At 37.7% G+C, this 22192-nt stretch overlaps 1 protein-coding gene across 1 annotated transcript in view; it reads right to left on the bottom strand.

The window, feature by feature from the left end:
• DEPDC1B (DEP domain containing 1B) overlaps positions 1 to 22192 on the bottom strand; it is a 92253-nt gene that overhangs the window by 7089 nt on the left and 62972 nt on the right. Inside the window, exons 8-9 of the mRNA XM_043488952.1 lie at positions 8171 to 8337; positions 5347 to 5523 (exon numbers count right to left, since the gene is read on the bottom strand). Of these exons, the coding sequence (XP_043344887.1) occupies positions 5347 to 5523; positions 8171 to 8337 (344 nt within the window). The remainder of the gene's footprint in view (positions 1 to 5346; positions 5524 to 8170; positions 8338 to 22192) is intronic.

Below are 22192 nucleotides of genomic sequence, written 5' to 3'. Positions count from 1 at the left end.
AAAAACCAAATACAGACCAGTGGCACAAGATAGATAGCCCAGAGATAAACCCACACCCCTATGGGTTCCTTATTTTTGACAAAGGAGGCAAAAATATACAATGGGGCAAAGAGAGTCTCTTCAGTAAGTGATGCTGGGAAAACTGGACAGCTACATGTAAAAGAATGAAATTAGAACACTTCCTAACACCATACACAATGATAAACTCAAAATGGATTAAAGACCTAAATGTAAGACCAAAAACTGTAAAATTCCTAGAGGAAAACATAGGCAGAATACTCTATGACATAAATCACAGCAAGATAACTCTATGACCCACCTCCTAGAGTAACGAAAATAAAACAAAAAATAAACAAGTGGGACCTAATTAAACTTAAAAGCTTTTGCACAGCAAACTATAAACAAGGTGAAAAGACAATCCTCAGAATGAGAAAAAATAATAGCAAATGAAACAACTGACAAAGAATTAATTTCAAAAGTATACAAGCAACTCATACAAGTCAATACCAGAAAAACAAGCAACCCAAACAAAAAATGGGCAAAAGACCTAAACAGACATTTCTCCAAAGAAGACACACAGATGGCTAGTAAACACATGAAAAGATGCTCAACATTGCTCATTATTAGAGTAATGCAAATCAAAACTACAATGAAATATCACCTCACACCAGTCAGAATGGCCATCATCAAAAAATCTACAAACAATAAATGCTGGAGCAGGTGTGAAGAAAAGGGAACGCTCTTGCATGGTTGGTGGGAATGCAAACTGATACAGCCACTATGGAGAACAGTATGGAGGCCTTAAAAAACTAGGAATAAAATCACCATATGACTCAGCAAACTCACTATTAGGTATATACCCTGAGGACACCAAAGTTCAAAAAGAGACATGTAACCCAAAGTTCAAAATTGCAGCTCTATTTACAATAGCTGGGACATGGAAGCAATCTAGGTGTTCATCAACAGATGAATGAATAAAAAGGCTGTAATACATACATGTGATGGAATATTACTCAGCCATTAAAAGGAACGCATTTGAGTCAGTCCTAATGAGGTGGATGACCCCAGAGCCTATTATACAGAGTGAAGTAAGTCAGAAAGAGAAAAACAATTATCATATACTAACACATATATATGGAATCTAGAAAGATGATACTGATGAATCTATTTGCAGAGCAGCAATGGAGACACAGACATTGAGAACAGACTTATGCTTACAGCTTGTGGGGGGCAGGAGAAGGAGAGGGTGGGAGGTATGGAGAGAGTAACATGTAAAATAGACAGCCAACGGGAATTTGCCATATGACTTAGGGAACTCAAACAAGCTCGGTAACAACCTAGAGGGATGGGATGGGGAGGGAGGTGGGAGGGATGTTCAAGTAGGAGGGGACATCAGTAAACCAATGGCTGATTCATGTTGATGTTTGGTGGAAACCAATGCAATGCTGTAAAGCAATTATCTTTCAATTAAAAACAAATTTTTTAAAATAAATAAAATGAATTTATAAAAAAGAAAAGTGCTTCCATAATGTCAAAAAAATTAATATAAGCCACAGTTTTAAATAAGAGTTTTTGCCTCTTTAAACCTAAAAGCCATTTTCATAAGCAAATAAACTTTGTGCCCTCTACTAATAAGATCTGAAATTTACACATAAACTAATAAACATGCTGACTAAAATGATTCCAAACACACAAGATGAACTATGCAGGTTCTTCTCACATCTGCAGAGTCTGCTCCCCACTCCCATGGGGATGGGCAGAGGTACAAGTTCTAGCCCAGATGTCGTGGACAGGAAAGTACTGCACCCATCCCATCTCCAAACATGTTCACAGTAGGAAACAAGTGAAAGCAAATGTGCAAACACTGCACAGGGCAAAAGGAAGAAGGGAGACATAGAGGGGAAAAGGCACCAAGATCTATAAGATAGAAAGATAAAAGCATGATTAAAAATATTTAATTTCAGTGTCCAATAAGTTCATCTTCTCAAAAATATACCACCAAAAAAAAAAATATATATATATATATATACACATATATGTACGTATGTATGTGTGTGTGTATATATATATATACACATATATATATATATGGCACCTACTGTTCTTTTGTGGTGGATAAGACCTACCACTACATTCACATCTTTGGTTTAAGATTTTTTTCCAGAAGCCACAGTTAAAAATAAATGTGTTGCCAAGAAGGGTTATTTCATCAAGTACATTCCATGCCTTGGCACCAGTTTACCAGGTCACTTAGAGAAGCCAAGAGAGAGAGAACAGACCCATAAGGAAAAGGGGCACACACACAACACTTAATTTTTATTTGAACCAGGAAGTCCAGAAAAAGCACCAGAAGAGCCAGAATAAATGGTGAGGCCCAAGTAAAATGTGCCAGGCTGAAGCCTCGGAAATGAGAAAAACAACAGATACCTATGCAAGAGGAAGAGGGTTACAGACGAGGCCAACAGAAGGTAGGTGTCAAAAACAATGCAGATCTCATTGCTTATCTATCCCAGGGTCAACCATGAAACTGCCCCAAACAATTCACCAGAACAGTCCAGGTGCCTTTCATTTTCAGAAAGGCACGACCCCAAATGTTATATGACAGAGAGGCCTGTGTGAGAGAATAGAGATCTATAGATTCTGAGGGCAAAAACAAACACCGTTTGGCAATTTGAGTGTGTACTCCCAAGAGAGAAAATGTAACTGGACAATCAGATAGTTATTGATTTCATTCAGGGCCATCGCTGTGCCCCTTCACAGGATCACACTGCTCTGCAGTTAAGTTCATCATCTCTCAGTCTTCTGCTCTTCGCTGACAGAGAAGGGCTCACAGCGTTAAGTTCCTGCAACACCCGCCTGTGACATGTGAACACACAAGTCCAAGACACAGAGCAGCAGAGTCAGACTGCAGTGTTGCTTGCAGAAATGCAATGAAAGCTAATTTTTCCTTTTTTTTATAAAGTTAGGCTCATAAAACATCAAGGGGAGGTGGGAGATTAAACTAAAACAACAGTAAGATTACACTTTCACTCATTCAAATGGCAAAGGTATGTATGTTAATAAATAATACCCAAAGTAGGCAGGGGTGTAAAGAAATGAATACTTTCTTACCAACAATGGGAATGCAAACTGAAACAATCACTCAAAACAGAAATTTGACAGTATGCAATCAATGCTTAACACACATTCATGATCTTTGACCACGCAATGCCATGCCTAGGAATTTATTCTTAGAAAATAATCAGAGGAGCCAAACAAGAAAAAAACTTAGCTATAAAAAAGTTACTGTTATAATGCTTGCAAAATAGAAAAAAAATGAAAACCATCTAAAGACTAAACCAAAGAAACACATTTAAATAAAATATGGCATATCTCTATTATAGAATATCATATTACTAATTATAATGATACTATGGAATAATCTAACAGTAATGTTGACAATAACAACAGAAGTACCAAATGAGGGCTTACTGTTTGATAAACATTATTCTAAGCACTTTATATGTCTTAAACCATTCAATCTTCAAAATAGCCTCTGAGGTAGGTATTAACTATTGTTATCCCATTTTACAGGTGAGAAAAGAAATGTTGAGACAGATGCTAAAGCTGAGAGACTTATATGTGTGTGTGTGTCCTTAATTGCTCAGTCATGTCTGACTCTTTGTGACCCTATGGACCGCAGCCCACCAGGCTCCTCTGTCCATGGGGATTCTCCAGGCAAGAATACTGGAATGGGTTGCCATGTCCTCCTCCAGGGGATCTTCCCAACCTGGGAAGGTACGAAGGTACGAAGGATCGAACCTAGGTCTCCCACACTGCAGGTGAATTCTTTACCTTCTGAGCCACCAGGGAAGCCCAAGAATGGGAGTGGGCAGCCTATCCCTTCTCCAGGGCATCTTTCTGACCCAGGAATCGAACCAGGGTCTCCTGCATTGCAGGCAGGTTCTTTACCAGCTGAGCTAACCAGGGAAACCCTGAGAGACATTACAAAACATGCCATAGTCACACAGCTAATAAAGGGCACATCAGAAATTCAAATACCATTTAGCTTAAGTCTGTGCTCCTGGCCATTATGGGTCAATCAATAATATTTAATGATGTGGAAACTTTCCTTGCTGTATTGTTAAGAGAAAGTAGGTAACTTTCTTATAAAGTAAGTTATAAAAGAGGAATAAAAGAAGAAGAGACGGAAGGAAAGGAGGGAGAAGGGGAAATAGAAAAACATCTAAAAAGACTTTAACCTTGACTCAACATTTAGAGTTACTCTGATATTTTGGGTATATTTTCTATATTTTCTAAATTCTTTCAATGTATTAGGTTGGTAATTACCAAAAAATAGAAAAAAAAAACGCTTTGATTTTAATTCTTAAATTGCACATTAAAAAACAGATTATTATTTAATGATACTTTGGGGAATAGCAGTTCACTGGTCCTTATTTGTGGAGCCTCAAAAAATGCTTAATGAGAAAGAGATCCAATCATTCAGACGGAGCCAAGCAGACCTTCTGCCTGCCTTTACCCAGAGTTCCTGCTCCCACAGGCTGACATACAAACTCTACTGTGGGGCCCACATGATAGTAATACATTATAGTTCTTTTGCATCATTTTAATATAGTAACCACAATGACAATAAAAATAGCTACCTTGAAAAAGTATCTGCCATATGACAGACATCTGTGCCAAGGGTTTTATAATGTAGCATCTACTCTTTACAACAACTTCATAGAGTAGGTATGGACTACTTTAACACTTGCAGAAACTGAAATCCAGAGGGGTTAAGAAACTTGCTCAGAACCAAACAATCAGGAAAGTGGGGAGCCAGGGGTCCGGGTCCTATGGCTCTGAAGCCAGGTGAGTTCTTCTACCACTCTATGGCTTACAGTGAGGCAGAATGGCAGGGTAGTTCAGAGCACTGATTCTGGAGAATGAGTTCATCAACATGAATCCTAGCTCTGTAACCTTGGACAAATTACCTACGTTCTCTGTGCCTCAGCTTTCTCATTCAAAAAATAGTGTCTAGGTGGCAAGGCTACTGTGAATCAAGGCATTATTCCACATAAATCACTTCCATCAGGAAGTATATGAAGAGTCTGAACAAACCCATTTAAGGAATTTGCAGACAAAAGCATGCAGCATTGACTGACACCACAAAACCTAGTGGGTATTCCATACATTTTTCAAAGACAAGAACAAACACATGCAGTGCCTACTATGTACCAAGTCCAGTTGTAAGCACGTTGTACAAATTAACTGAATCTTCATTAACAAAAAATGCCAAGAAGCCTAGCAAATGTATATGACTTTTGGCAGGCAATGTTATAGGACTGGTAACATCCCTTCCTTTACCTGGACTCTTCGTAGATCGGCAACACGCTCCTCTATAGAGGTCTGCAAGGCCAAAGGGACTTTCAGAATCTCTTGGTAATTGTCCATCAGAAATGTCACCAACCTAGCAGCTAGTAAGTCATCCAAGTCCACTTCATCTTTGGAACACAAGATACAATGGGAAAATGTCTGAACCATCTTAAAAAAAAAAAAAAACATGAGGTCAAGGGAGTAAATTTTTAAATAAACACAAGATGAGGATTTTGTTTTGGTTTGGTTTTTTTACCTACTCTGAACTATTTTGCAAAAAGTTATAACTAGTCAGTGAGAAATGACCCACAGCACAGGGTGCCCATCTTACCTTCACCTGGACACCTGGTCATCTCAGATGCAGTAATCTTCTCATCAACCAGCATAAACAGAATGTGCCTCGCATCTCACAGGGACTTAGCAGAGATGCTTGTCTGAGCAGTTTTTAAAGACATCTCCTTTTACAGATGTTTTAAATATATATTAAACAATTCTGAAAATTATTATCACCATCATGACTTGAATCCATGTAGCACTCTTAAGTTCAAAGTACTTCATAATCATTTAGCCTAATAATATCCTAATTTCATTATTATTTTACTTAAAAAAAAATCTGCTAGCACAATCTGTGTGCTTCAAACATCATAGTTTTTCCTAGTTAACTGTTATTTTCTCCAGGATTTTGTAAGTGCATTGACAATCATCTTTGAACAAAACCATCAGAAGTGCATTAAGTAACAAAATATAAAAAATACAGCAGTTGCTTCCGTAGAATTCATTTTAACTACTCCATTCTTAATACAATCATTTCAGTTCAGTTCAGTCACTCAGTCGTGTCCAACTCTTTGCGACCCCATGAACCACAGCACGCCAGGCCTCCCTGTCCGTTACCAACTCCCAGAGTCCACCCAAACCCATGTCCATTGAGTCGGTGATGCCATCCAACCATCTCATCCTTTGTCGTCCCCTTCTCCTCCCAATCTTTCCCAGCATCAGGGTCTTTTCAAATGAGTCAGCTCTTTGCATCAAGTGGCCAAAGTATTGGAGTTTCAGCTTCAGCATCAGTCCTACCAATGAACACCCAGGACTGATCTCCTGTAGGATGATGGGCATTTTTCCCCTTTTCCTACAAATTTTATTGCTGACAATCTTATCTCAAAACCAATAAGCATGTAAATAAGTCAGGCAGAGAAAGACAAATACTGTATGATATCACTTATATGTGGAATCCAAAACATACAACTAACAAATACAACAAAAAAGAAACAGATTCACAGACACAGAGAAAAAAATGTGTGGCTACCAGTGTGGAGAGGGAAGGAGAGAAGGGCAATGTAGGGGTAAGGGATTAAGAATTACAAACTATTATGTATAAAATAAGCTACGAGTATATATTGTAAAGCACAAGAAATATCACCAATATTTTATAACTATAAAAGGACTATAACCTTTAAAAATTGTAAATCATATATTGTACACCTGCAACTTAAATTGTACATCAACTGTACTTCAATTTTAAAAACACCAATACACATGACATTATGTAATTCTGTTTAATAAGACTTCATTTCATCCACCTACTACAGGTGATACTTTATCTTCACTCCTGTACATGCACAGAGGAAGAGACACACACAAACACTCTGTCTGGGGACGCTAGACCCCAGGTATTTGGGAATGCCTTGAAATTGTATGCAAATTTTACATATACATTTTTCTGGGAAATAGGTGCAAAGACTTCTTTAGCATTCCAGAAAGGTCCATTAACCTGCCTACACATCCACCTACCCATAAGAAGTTAAGAACCACTCTTCTGGGCACTGACTGGTCCTCTGATCTTGTGCCACACCTCTGTAAGTGGGCCAGTAAACCCTCAAGCACACACAGTGGTCCAACAGCGTACGGATAGGATGCACATACCAATGAGACATCAATGCTGCTTTAAGATATTTTCTGAGGAAAATTTAAAAACTTACTAGTAAATAATTCTAAACCTAAACCCTATTTTAAAACACACACTGACATAATAAAGGAGAAATTAAAATCAGCCTACTTTTTTAAGCAAAATTGAGAATATATTAAGAAATATCCTCACTCATGGACCCTTGGATCATAGCCTAAAAGATACACATTTTCTCTCTCTTTCCAAGTTGTCTGGTCCAACTCTATTTCATTTCTTCCTTTTTTAATCTCTGATGTATGATGCATCTATTCTACTAGTTACAGTAACAAAGGCTTTGCAGCCCTTTTTGTCCTGAAGGAGAGAATATGGTTTCTTGAGAGGCCAGTAATCTTGCCTGTCTACACTTTCTTCTCTTTGTGTTGACAGTAGGCAAGATGCAGCAGCTATCTCTACACTCAGAGTCTACCCCTACTCATTCTTTACTTTTCATTATGTTCCTTAATACTTTGGCCACCTGATGTGAAGAGCTGACTCACTGGAAAAGACCCTGACGCTGGAAAAGATTGAAGGCAAAAGAGACGTAGACATCAGAAGATAAGATGGTTAGATAGCATTGCCAACTCAATGGACATGAATTTGAGCAAACTCCAGGAGATAGGGACAGGGAAAGCCTGGCATGCTGCAGTCCATGGGGTCACAAAGAGTCGGACATAACGAAGGGACTGAACAACAACAAATGTTCTCTAAGTCACTAAGACCAAAAGAATAATACCAGCCTGAGTGGATTTCAAGCCATGGCTCTTTAAACCAGCCCGCCTTGTACCTTCCTCTGGTTGCCAAACGAGTAAACTTGACTGGAGTGAATTTTATCCCCCAAACCCCAATCCTCTTAGATGTCAGAAATCAACCTACCAGTGTTCGGGTGCCAAAACCATCACACAGCGGTGGCATCTCCTTATTTAAGCAGATCCTTGCCATCATCTTCATCAATAGCTGTAACTTTCTCCTATTTTCAGGGGGCAGGAGGAGGCAGCAAATTTGAAAGGCTTCGATGGCCATTTTCTCTTTCTGTAACAAACCTGATTTAGGGGAGGAAAAATAAAAGGTTTTACTCCTTTAAAAACCTATAGCCTACCTGACTCTATAATGTTCCCATTTTTATAAAATATGTATTACTAAAATTATATAAAGCATGTTCACATGTTCAATTATACTGGGCTAATTGCTACAGATCCACTGTCACAAATGAGCATAGAAAATACAAACCATCAACTAGGCATGGCAAATATACAAAACAAACACAGTCATTTTTCCCACCCACAACTTGACAGTTGAAACTAAATTTTCATAACATTCTCTCCCATTGAATCAAGAGCAGTCAGGTTAAGCCTAATGTAACACTCAACACTCAGATAGTGTAAGAGACCCAAGACAGCATGGGCAAGAACATGAATGTGCCATCCCTGTCCTGAAGTCTCCCCTTTTGTACTATTTCCTTATGAGGAGCAGGGTCACCATATTGCCTGACTCTCACAGACTAAATAACAGGACTAATGCTCTTGGGGTCATTGCACTGCCAAAGACTCTGCTTCTTTCTAAATAACACCTGTCAAATAATCCTTCCTCCCAATTAAGCTATTTTTTTTAGCTAAGTGTGCTGATTCAATTGTGTTACATGTCAACCCTCCTCAGCCAGTATGATTTTGCTAAAAATTAGGGTATTCGAATACTGAGTTCTCTTCAACCATATTTGTCCATCTTCAAGCCTTCTAAAGAGATGAAATTGCTTTCACCAGTGTATTGGTCCATATCCAACCTTTTCAAGTTCCAACTAGTCTCTGACTTAAGAGACCAAATCACCTTTTACATTCAGCATATATTTACTGGCCACATACAACATGCCAGGAACAATCCTAGCTCTCTCTGAAGAGCTTGTGCACTGTGCAAAGAAGAGGCCCATGAAGTAGCAAAAATGTGAGGGGTGCTGCAAGAAACATCTGCAAGGGGCATATCAGGGGAACTATAAGTCACTCAACAGGACAGTAGCATAGGCTGTAAGAGCCTAGTAGAAAATAAGCTAAAAAGGTCAGCAGAGATGAGATCTTGGAAGGTCTTGAATGCCAGACTAAGGACTTTGAATGTGAAGAAAAGTTAAAAAGGAAAAGGAGCTGGGGAGTGAAGGGAAAATACTCCAAGAGTTTTGGTAAAGGTTACTCTCTAATGACATCTGAACAGATTTGAAGAAAATGAGAGCAAGCCTGGTAAATATCACAGAACAAATTTTCAAGGTAAGGGAAATAACAACTACAAAGATTATGACAAAGGAATATGTTTGGAGTGTTTGAGGAATAGCAATGAGAGTAGTGTGAAGAGAGCAGAGTGCAAGGAATATTCAGGTCAGAAATGAGGTTAGAGAGGAAATTTTTATGGAAACACGTTAAGACTGAATGCCTAAAACAATCTTGACAAGGAAGAACAAAGCTGGAGGTATCGTATGCCCTGATTTCAAACTATACTACAAAGCTTCAGTCATCAAAACAGTATGGTACTAGCGCAAAAACAGACACACAGATCAATGGAACAGAACAGAGAACCTAGAAATAAGCCACACTTACATGGGAAATTAATCTACAATAAAGGAGGCAGGAACACACAATGGGGAAAAGACAGCCACTTCAATAACTGGTGCTGGGAAAACTGGACAACTTCATGCAAAAGAATCAAACTGGAGTACTCTCTCATATTATGCATAAAAATAAACTCAAAATGAATTAAAGACTAAAATGTGAGACCTGAACCCATAAAACTTCTAGAAGAAAATAAGCAGTATGCTCTTTGACATTAGTCTTTATTATATTAGAAGGGGTATGTCTCCAAAAAACAAAAGCAAATTAGACAAATGGGACTATATCAAATTAAAAGGCCTTTGCACAGTGAAGAAAACTATCAACAAAATGAAAACACCAATTACTGAATCAGAGAAGATACAAAAATTAAAAAACAGAACTATCATATGATCTTACAATTCCACTCTAGGGTATTTATCTGAATAAAACAAAAACACTTAATTTATAAAAGATGCATGCTCCCCTGTTCCATTCCAGCATCAAAGTGCCCGTCGATAGATGAATGGATTAAGAAGGTATGTGTGAGTGTAGATACAGATATAGATATTGGGTTAGCCAAAAAGTTCCTTTGGTTTCTAAGTTAAAAGATACACTTTTCATTTTCACCAAGAACTTTATTGAACAACGTATTCACCATTTTGTTCCACTATCTTCTGCCATTTTTTCAGGCAACACCATAATCCCATCTTCCCAAAACTTTTTATCTTTTTGAGCAAAGAACTGTTCCAGATGCCTTTTATAGTCTACCTACATGAATTGAAATTTTTGCCATTAAGAGAATTTTTTAAAGACCAAAAGAAATGGAAATCCAAAGATGCAATATCTGGTGAATATGACGGATGAATCAGAACTTCCCAGCCAAGCTGTAACAGTTTTTGCTTGGTCATCAAAAAAACAGGAAGTCTTGTGTTTTCCTGATGGAAGATTATGCATTTTCTTTTGACTAATTCTGGATAGTTTTTGTCAAGTGCTGCTTTCAGTTGGTCTAATTCAGAGCTGTACTTGCTGGAATTAATTGATTGGTTTTCCGGAAGAAGCTCATAATAAAGGATTCCCTTCCAAGCCCACCATATACACAACATGATCTTTGGAAGGCAAGAAGGGTAGCCCCTGGCATGGTAGGTGGTGGTTCATTTCATTCACCCCATGATCTCTTCTATTCCTTATTATATGATTATAAGATTTCTTGATACAAATTAATCTGACCAAAGTAATGCATAAAAGCTTTTTACCTTGTGATTACAATTAAAAGACAAGTCACAGACTATGAAATTATATTTGTCGGACTTAAGGATTAGTACCTAGAATGGTATTTTTAGAATGACAGAAAAGAACAACCAAAAGAAAAAAAATGAGTAAAGGACAGAAAAAATATTTTACTCAAGAAGAAACCCACATGACCAATGAACAGTAAGAAGATTCCTTTTCATACTCATCAGATTAATAAAATTAAAGGATTGGTAAGATAACAATCAAATAGGAATATATCACTAATGGATGTGTAAACTGCTGGAACAACTCTGGAAAGCAATTGGCTAGAACCAATAAAGACATGAATATCAAACAACTTAGTGATTCTGCTTCAAAGTACAGAGAAATACATGGGTTTCTTTGCAGCCTTGCAAAATGTACTGGGTCAGGGTGGCAGGCACATGGATGTCTATTATACCACCCTCCTTCCAAACAGTACTTTTGGTGAAAATTTAGAAATGAAGTTGCAGGGTTACTTTCTTTTTGCTGTGCCGGGTCTTCGTTGTGGCGCACAGGTTTCTCATTGCGGTCACTTCTCTTGCTGCAGAGCTTGGGCTCCAGGGCACACTGCAGTAGCTGCAGCTGGTGGGCACAAAAGTTGCAGAATGCAGGCTCAGTAGCTGCAGCTTATGGGCTTTGCTGCCCCGCAGCATGTGGACTCCTCCCAGAGCAGTGACTGAACCCGAGTCCCCTGCGTTGACAGGCAGATTCTTCAGTGGACTTCACTGGACCACCATGGGATCCTGCAGGGTTACTTTTTAAAGTGCTATTTGAGAATGTTGTTTTCTTTCTATGAACAATACCACCAATAACAATGAGTACAGTTAGCACTAGATCTTGGCTTATAAGTATCATTCTCTACAAAAAGAAACCAATAGTTCTTAAAGAAATGGCTGATTCCAGGGTTGGTGACAGAAAGTAAAAGTTGATCCTGTAGTGGTAAAAATAAAGTGCTTCAAGAATGTCCCCCTCCTCCAGGGGATCTCCCTGACCCAAGGATCGAACCCAAATCTACTGGGTCTCATGGATTGCAGGCAGATTCTTTACTGTCTAAGACACCAGGGAAGTCCTGTAATTAGATTACTTGATATTATCCTATGTGTCATGGGGCTGTGTTCAGTTTAATTCCCTCTACCCCCAGTCTTTTTAATTCCTGAAGTCCAATTTGGTTCTTTCTTCTTTGTTCTTTTCTTATGAGATTATCTTTTTTTAACAAAAACACGTATACAGTTAAATGGGTTACCAGGTATATCCACTAAATTATGTCCATTACCACCATCTGAATTCTAGAATGTTTCTGTCACTGCAAAAAGAAATCTCCATACCTATTAGCATATAGAAATCTCCATACCTATTAGAAAATCTCCTCATTTTCTCCTCCCCTCAGTCCCTGGAAGTCACTAATCTCTGTCTCTATAGATTTGCCTGTTCTGAATATTTCATATAAATGCAATCATACAATATGTGATTTTTTGGGTCTGGCTTTTTTCATTGAGAATAATGTCTTCAAGATTCACCCACATTGTACCATGTAACAGTATTTCACTCCTTTTGAAGGCTCAACAATATGCCATTATATAAATATACTTCTCTTTTTGCATTTATCATTTGATGGACTTTTTTTTTTTTTTTTACTATTCTGAGTAATGCTGCCATGAACATTCATGTACAAGATGTAGTGACATATACTTTCAATTGCCTTGGGTATATGCCTAAGGGTGAAACTGCTGAATCACATGGTAACTCTATGAATACCTTTTTAAGGAGCTGCAGAACTGTTTTACAAAATGGCTCTGCCATTTTATACTCCCACCTGTAATACATGATGGTTGCAATTTCTCTACATTCTTGTTAATACTTGTTAACCACCTTTCTTATACAGCCATCCTAGTGGGTGTTAAGTGGTGTCTCATTGCAGTTATGATCTGCCCTGTTTTGAGGACGGTCACCCTGGAGATGCCCAGCTTAGTGTGTATTCAGCAACAGATTCAAGGAGATTCCCATGCAGGCCTGTGGAGCTTTTTCTATATATAACTGCTTTATATTAGTTTGCTAGTGCTGCCATAACAATATATCACAGACTGGGTGGCTTAAACAACAGAATTTTTTCTCTCACAGTTTTGGAGGCTAGGAACTATGATCAAGGCTTCAGAAGGTTTGGTTTCTCCTGAGGCCTCTCTCTATGGATTGCAGACGGCTGCTTTCTTGTTCTGACCTCCATGTCATCCCGCAGTCTGTGTCCAAAATTAATCTCCTCTTCTTATTAGGACACCAGTCATATTGAACTAAGGCCAAGTCACACAGCTTTTAAGTGGAGAGGCTAGAGCTTGAACCAGTTGCAGAAATCATTCAAAATATTATTCAAAACATAATTAGCATTCAAAAAATTATTTTTAAAAAAAGTCATGTCATTTATGTACTCAACATTAGGAAAGTAGAGATGCAAGGAGCATGGTAAATGATATAGAACCAAATGACTTTGGAAAAGCTACTCAACTTCTTCTTTGGTCCACTGAGATTTTCCTTATCTGGAAATGGCAATAATACTAACACCAATCTCACAGGGGTATTGTGAAGGTTACAAAAACAATACTATAAAAGTGTGTCCAAAATTCTAAACAATACTCTTTTTATTCACAATGTACAAGAGAATACCTGTATGTTTATTAAAATTAAATAATAATTCAGGAAGACTTTATACATGTCAAGGCTTGATTCTGCCAAGTATCAGTTCAGTTCAGTCGCTCAGTCGTGTCCAACTCTTCATGACCCCATGGACTGCAGCACGCCAGGATTCCGGTCCTTCACCAACTCCCACAGCTTGTTCAAACTCATGTCCATTGAGTCAGTGATGCCATCCAACTATCATGTCCTCTGTTGTCCCCTTCTCCTCCTGCCCTCAATCCTCCCCAGCACCAGGGTCTTTTCCAATGAATCAGTTCTTTGCATCAGGTGGCCAAAGTGCTGGAGTTTCAGCATCAGTCCTTCCAATGAATATTCAGGTTGCTTTCCTTCAGGATTAACTTGTTTTATCTCCCCGCAGTCCAAAGGACTCTCAAGAGTCTTCTCCAACACCACAGTTCAAAAGCATCAATTCTTCAGATCTCAGCTTTCTTTATGATCCAGCTCTCACATCCATACATGACTACTGGAAAAACCATAGCTTTGACTAGATGGACCTTTGTGGGCAAAGTAATGTCTCTGCTTTTTAATATGATGTCTAGGTTGGTCATAGCTTTTCTTCCAAGGAGCAAGCAAGTGTCTTTTAAAATTTCATGGCTATAGTCTCCATCTGCAGTGATTTTGGAGCCCAAGAAAATAAAGTCTGTCACTGTTACCCCATCTATTTGTCTTCTCTTTCACTTTCATCAAGAGGCTCTTTAGTTCTTCTTTGCTTTCTGCCCTAAGGGTGGTGTCATCTGCATATCTGAAGTTACTGATATTTCTCACTGTAGTCTTAATTCCGGCTTGTGCTTCATCCAGCCCCGCATTTCACATGATGTACTCTGCATATAAGTTAAATAAGCACGGTGACAATATACAGCCTTGACATACTCCTTTCCCAATTTTGAACCAATCTGTTGTTCAATGTCCAGTTCCAACTGTTGTTTCCTGACCTTCATATAGGTTTCTCAGAAGGCAGGTAAGGTGGTCTGGTATTCCCATCTCTTGAAGAATTTTCCACAGTTTGTCTGGCAAGTATTTTCTGCTCTGATGCCTAGAATACTATAGGAGCTAAATTTAGTATATTAAGTGGCTGAAAAGACTTGGGAAATCAGTTATACCACTATTTTGTTTGTTTAATAATCAAATGAGATTTTGAAAATTCTGCTCCCCTATCTTTGAAGACTAAACATTACTGAATGCCTTCTAGGCCCCAGTTACTATATATTAAGCAATTTTATCTGTTCACATTTAATCATTTTGATTATCCTGTAACGTAGGAAATACTGCCCCATTTTGCAAACAAGAACACTAAAGCCCAAAGTAGTTAAGACCTTCAGACTTTTCTCACAGCTAAGATTCAAACCTGTGAATCCCTTAAATATATTATTAACAACTTCCTCTCAATAAGTCTGACTTGGTTTTAATTTGGTATTAAAAGTGAATGGTCAGCAATTTAATTACCAATTAAAAGATTTCACTCTCTACTTAATACCATACTCTATATACGTATTCACCTAGGGCAGGAATAGAGATGCAAACGGAATAGAGAATGGACTTGGGGACACAAGAGGTGAAAACAGGAATAGAGAGTGGACTTGTGAACACAGCGGGGGAAGGAGAAGGTAGGATGAATTAAGAGAGGAGCACTGACATGTATACATACCACATACAGAACAGCTGGTGGGAAGCTGCTGTGCTAACAAGCAAAGGGAGCGCAGCGAGGTGCTCCAGGATGACCTGGGGCGGTGCGGGGGGCGGGGGGGAGCTCAGGAGGGAGGGGAGATATGGGTACACACAGCTGAGTCACGCTGTTGGACAGCAGAAACTAACACAGCACTGTAGTTATATTCCAATTAAATTTTTTTTAATTTAAATTAAAACTAAGAACATTCATAATGATAAACCTAATTTATAAAGATTATGAAAATAGCTAACATTTACTAAGCATTTTATTATGAATCTAATAGTGTTCTAAACTCTAACAGTATCTCATTTAATCTTTATAATAATCTCTATGAGGTAGATACTATTATAATTTTTATTTACATATAAAGGAAAATGAGGCTTAAAAGATTATATCATTTGCTCAAATCACACAGCTAGTCAATAATAGAGAAGAATTTGAGTCCAAAAAGCCTAGGCATTCATGCCCTAAACACCAGCCAATTACTTCCTAAGGATAAATTCATAGAAACAGAAATGTTGGTTCAAAGAATATGCACAAATATTCAATAAACAGATAGATAAATAAAATGGCATTCTTCAACCTGAGGCAAGGATTAGAGAATGAAAAGAACAGAGAATTTCTCAATGAAGCTAAATTTGAAACTAGCTCCTTTACAAGGGTCCAGAAAACCATTTTCTTGAGAATTCAAAATGAAAGCTGGTTTCAAAATAAAAATGACGGCCAGTTCCCCTCCCACAAAGTAAAAATAGAATGTAATTTATCCCTGAAGATTATGGATGAAAAACTGAATATAGCCCTATAAAATATGAGCCATAGGTAAAAGGTATTTTTATCTAAATGTAAGGGACAAACCATGGGATTTTTTAAAATCATGTGTAAAGGATGAACCATGTGTAAAAGGCAAGCATTTTTCACAGTTATCTATTAATACCAGTAATATCTGAACAATACTTTCTGAGAAGCCTTCACACTGTGGGGACAATCACATAAGATTGTGGGAACCTCACATAAGTCCCCACAACCATCTTACTATGTAGGTAGGTAGAGACGAAATTTAGAGTATTTTTTTTCAAAAATGTTTTACTACAACTAAAATTAAGAAATATATCTTATATGACAATAATATATATACAAATACATAGGTATTTAAAACAAAAAAGTTTATAAACATGCCTACTCTTATTATATACAGTGCACTCTGACATTTTATACACTATTCTATGGGTTTTTTTTTTTTAATGCCATTCTGCTACATAGAATTCACATCCAACATGATAGTTTCTGCAACAATGGCCTATGAACTACTAAATTTGAATTGAGGACTTCATATAACAAATATCCAGGAATACACAGTCAGTAGTCCAAATAGATATTCTAGCCTTGAATTTAGGAGGTAGATCTGAGTTGAAGATAAGAACTGAAAATCCTCATGAATAGGTGATCCATGAAGTGCTATAGATGTGATCAAAGAGAAGATTTGATATTTCTATAACACTTAAGTCCTTCTGGGCATCCTGTCCCAAGGATATTATTTTTCAATCCGTTCAAATGTCAACATTTTTAGTTCTGCCTTTGGATCCTGGAGTGCTCTGTATTGCTTTCCTTAGTTCAATACATGTAGGAATTCTTAAATTTCCAAAAACTGTTTAATTTGAGCTGTTTCTATTTCCTAACTTCTTTCTCATTGCTAACCATTACCTAGTCTTTTTTTTTTTTTTCTCTCCCTTGACAAAAGCACACTACAAGATTCAGGGGAAAAATGACTGCAAGAGAATTTAGCTTTCAAATATCCATGACAGTCTACAGTTGAACTTGAGACATCTTCAAAAAGAACTTGAAGTAATCACTGATTTTAAAGAGCTTCTTGATTTTTGTTTAAGGTTCAAAGAGGTTCAATGTTTTAGCTCTTTTATTCTTTGGACTCATTTCATTTTGCTAAATAAAAACTAAAAGAGTAAATTTTTTTCATCTTTCATCATTTCTAAAATCTCATCATCACAAAATCACTGAATCCTCCTTCTCTTGAGAAAATAACAAGGGCCTTCTAGAGCCTCAGAGGTAACTTGTTACTTCCATTTCAGAATGATATAATAGTGCTTATCCCAATTATAGACTATAAAGCTCTATCACAAATAGTTTTACATAAAAAAATCTTCCTATCATTTGAGAGAAGACATGGCTAGATAGCAACATGTGCTTATCCTATCTCAACTTGTGCATTGTTCCAATATTTTGTAGTTTTCAAGATGAAACAAAAAATACCTAATAGAAAATGTGTTACCCATCACTTTAAGTTCCATATTTTCATACCCATAAGTATAATAGGCATTATTGCTGTTTATCACAATGAGAAAACAGGCTCAGAAAGGAAAAGCAATTTACCAGAGTGGGTACAACTAGGTCAACAAATCAATAAGTCACCTAAGCTTCATGATGTTTCCATTGGTGAAATAAGAATAAAATAATGAAAAAATAAACTAGTCACCAAATTACTTAAGCAATTCATCTGAGACTTTTTTCAATCAGAGAAACATTCTGTTATTTAGCTGAACTAAGGAAGGATAAGTGAATAAATAATTAAATCTCAAAGAAACCCAGCTGCTCCTTATGAAAGTAATAAAATCAAAATCAATGGGAATTTGTAATGTTCTATGTTTTAGAAGTTAGGCGACACTTTTGGCTGTAATGACCAATTGACAGGTTCAGAATTTTCCAGTGCTTTATGTGACACCTATCTTTGTCACCCTCCTTCCCACTCTCCAAAGGTGATATTAGATTTCTATTTTCAAATCATTAGGAACACAAATTTTCATTTTTGCAAAGTAGACCTGATCATTCCATTAACATATACAGTAAGCTATTCCTTATGGGGGCATCAAAACGGAAGTGAAATTTAAAAATTTTTGAGAAGGGCTGGAGTTTTCAAAAAGTCAGTGGACCATGTCTGTTCAGCCAGAGAATACAAGAGACTTGAGAAGAGTTCACTGTAGTTTTCGAACAACCAAAGGAATATAAAAGTTAAGTCACAGTTTCATCTCCACTGAGAAGAGGTATAAAAAGGAAATGGTTTATTCTAAGCTGCAAGAATTCAAACTACACACCAATTGGTAAGAACTCCCTGCCTACAAATATGTGGCAGTTTGGATGGGAAGGGGAGTTTGGGGAGAGTGGATACATATATATGTGACTGACTCCCTTTGCTGTCTGCCTGAGACTATCACAACATTGTTAATCAGCTATACTCCAATATAAAATAAAAAGTTAAAAAAAAAAAAAGAAAAGAACTCTCTGCCTAAAATGAGACATAATAAATGAGACTATTTCTCTGGAGACTTTTAAGTAAAAGCAAGCAAGTTGCCTTTGTGAATTGGCTTAAAGGCAGATAGAGTCATGCACAAACAAGATGACACCCTTTCCGACAAGTGTCCCAAACTGCTATAACACTGTTATGAGTTCTTTAGCTTTTATGATTAGAAAGTCTTTCACCCAACCCAACATCAGATAAATATCAACTATTTTAGATTTGCATTTTAAAAATTTAATTCTCTAACCCAGCTGAAATTAATCCTGCTGAATAGACTAAAAAAGGTCCTAATTTTTCCCCAAGTTTTGTCAATTATTCTGATGATTACTAGTATACTTACAAATAATGTATGTGCTTAGTTAAAGCCAGCGAATGCCTAGGCATTGCCTAACTTTCTATCTTTAAGAACTACCTAACTCACTTTATTCCAACAGTCCCGACATAACAGTAGTCATTACATTTGGAGGTGATTCAGTATTCTTACCTTGGCCCATCGGCAACTTCAAAAGCTCGGGCCATAAGCCCTGGGACCTGCGAGCAGAGAGCAACAGCAGGATCTTTGGACTAACGTGGGCAAGAGCCCCTCTCTCTGGTCAAGTGCACCAAATAGGCACTCTCTGGAAAAAAAGAACTGTTTTTCCCTAAGGATTACCATGGGATAAGGACCCTGAGACAATCTGAAGCATGAGGACAAAGAGAGATGGCATACAGCTCCAGAGGATCTCTAAAAGTCACTTTACACAAGAATCAAAGAGCAGAAAACCTAACTTCATGGATATTTCTAGATTAAAAAACACTGGCGTATAGCTCAGCCTTTGAGCTAGATGATCACTTCTAGTCTGAAAGTGAAAGCTAGTTACTCTGTAGTGTGAGACTCTTTGTAACCCCATGGACTATAGTCCACCAGGCTCCTCTATCCATGGAATTCTCCAGGCAAGAACACTGAAGTGGGTTGCCATTTCCTTCTCCTGGTTCTTCCCAACCCAGAGATCAAACCTGGGTCTCACACATTGCAGGCTGACTCTTTACCAACTGAGCCACCAGGAATTAGATAACCAGTCTAGTGAATTTCAATGGCATTTTCTAAATTTCACCTCTAGGAGAAAGGGAACAGCAAAGGGCTTTTCAGCCTTCCAGACTATTAGCACATAAATTAGGAGCCACAAGCCCACCTGCCTATAGGAGCAGACAAATGGAATAAATGAGCAGCAAAGGGGGTCAAGTGAACTTGACTTCACCATCTGAGAACAGGGAGCCCTGGAGCCTCAGTAAATTGGAATTCATGTCCCTGAAACACTGGCTCCCTCTAGTGGAGGCACTCGTTACACAGCTATAGCAGCTTATACCACTGAAAATTCAAGATCCAAAACTGCCAGATTTTCCAATTTTTTAAAGAAACCAAATCATAAATTCTTATGTAAATTTCCCATTTCTTAAAGTTTTACATTTAATTATATTTTCTTTTTAAAACACACAGGTTAAACCAGATCTATTTATGAGACACATTTGGCCCATAGTCTGAGATCTCAGATTTTAATACTAAACACCACAAGCCAGTCAATTTTCCAAAACACTCTTTCTTGCTCCCATGCTCCTCTGTGCTTCCTTTATGTCCTGTTTCTTCCTCAGTATGCCAACTTATTGCAAGCTACACAACCCAATGGATGCCAGGGTGCATGTGAAGTGTGAGTAAAGGCTGCTATGCTGTCTCATTCACCCTATTCAAGAGTCAGCCAAACTCTGATGCTGATACAAGAAACTGCCATTTTGGAAAAGAAGATTACTATTCAGGTATGTTGTTAGGTCAGACTGCTGAGCCAAAGTAAATCACTTTCTTAATTATAACAGGAAGTTTTAAACCTCAAAAAATGTCTTTTTCCTTTTTTTCCATTTTTTTCTTTAAGAACGCTTCAATATCCTGTTCCGCCTATCAATGTCTGTTCTCGGGGTCACATTTCTGGCATCAAGCTAGCATTATATCATGCAAGAAGCAAAGGAATGACCTCAAAAGAAATCCATTTCCATTGAAACTGCTACAGAATTAGTTTCTACACAAAGTAAAGTATTTTGTCTAAGAGTATCCTATTTCAAAGTAAGAAAAAAGGTTTAAGGAATGAGTCAGTCCTTCTGGGATTCAACCTACACAACTAGTTTGCATGTACTTACATATGATAGGCTTTCCCAGATTCTAACAGGATTGCTATATTAAATAATCTGTTATCCATATAAACAAATTATGGTCTTCCATAACTACATTGTACATCTTCGCTATGTAAAGATCTAAAAAATACAGTTTTCAACGCAGGGTGTCTGAAACATATTCACTTGAGAATGACTAATCAGGGACAGTTAATATATTACCATTTATACACATTAGTCTATTATTGCTGACACCTAAGTATAATAAATTCTACATTCTAACCATCCTTCTCCACCTCAGACTCTATAGATAATATTTTAGATGGTGGCTGACTGCCATCAATTCAGAAACAACCAGCTTCAATTCCTAGATGAGATCAAAATGAGCAACTGGGGTTAGGATAGACAAGTGACATCACAAATATAAATGATTCAAATTGGATTTCATACATTTTTAAACACCTTCCATCTGATTTTCTAGAAGCCAGTTGCTCAAATGAAAATTTTTTCAGTCAGCTTCCACCAAGCTTCCAACTGACTCTGCCAATTTCAGGGGTGTCAAAAGCAAAGAAGTTATATAGCAAGTCCAGGCTGCAGTGCAAGCCTCCTGTCATTTAGACTGTACACAAAGCATATGCAATGGTGACCCATGTGTCTCTGCTCAGCCACAGATTTGATGTCCTCAAGCATCATAGTTATCTCCAGAAGAGACGGAACTCAAAATAAAAAATAAATTTGAAGGGATGTTAGCTGTGTTGTTAGGTTACAGAGAACAGTGGTATAATATCACTTACAACAAGTTCAAATTTTCCATACGGGGAGAGGAGACAAAATGGTGGACAAAACTGCTGAACAAATATCAACAAAAAAATGCTGGAACCTACCCAAAAAGATACCCTACATCGAAAGACAAAGAAGAAGCCACACCAAGATGGTAGCAGGGACACAATAAAATCAAATCCCATACATCCTGGGTAAGCAACTCACAAACTGAAAAATTATTATACCACAGAAGCTCCCCCACAGGAGTGAAAACTGTGAGGTCCATGTAAAGCTTCCCAGTCTGGGAATCTGGCAACAGAATTTCTAAGAATCTGGCTTTGAAGGCCAGTGGGGTTTGATCATCAGAACTTACAGGACTGGGGAGACAGAAACTCTACTCTTTGAGGGTGCACACAGGGTCTCATGCTTATCAAGACCCAGAGGAAAAAAGCGGTGACATCATAAGAGACTGGGCCAGACTTACCTGCTAGAACTGA

Source organism: Cervus canadensis, chromosome 16 (assembly GCF_019320065.1).
Source record: "Cervus canadensis isolate Bull #8, Minnesota chromosome 16, ASM1932006v1, whole genome shotgun sequence".
Lineage (NCBI taxonomy): Eukaryota > Metazoa > Chordata > Mammalia > Artiodactyla > Cervidae > Cervus > Cervus canadensis.
Note: the sequence above shows the minus strand (reverse complement) of the source record. Positions and strands in the feature narration are given on the sequence as shown.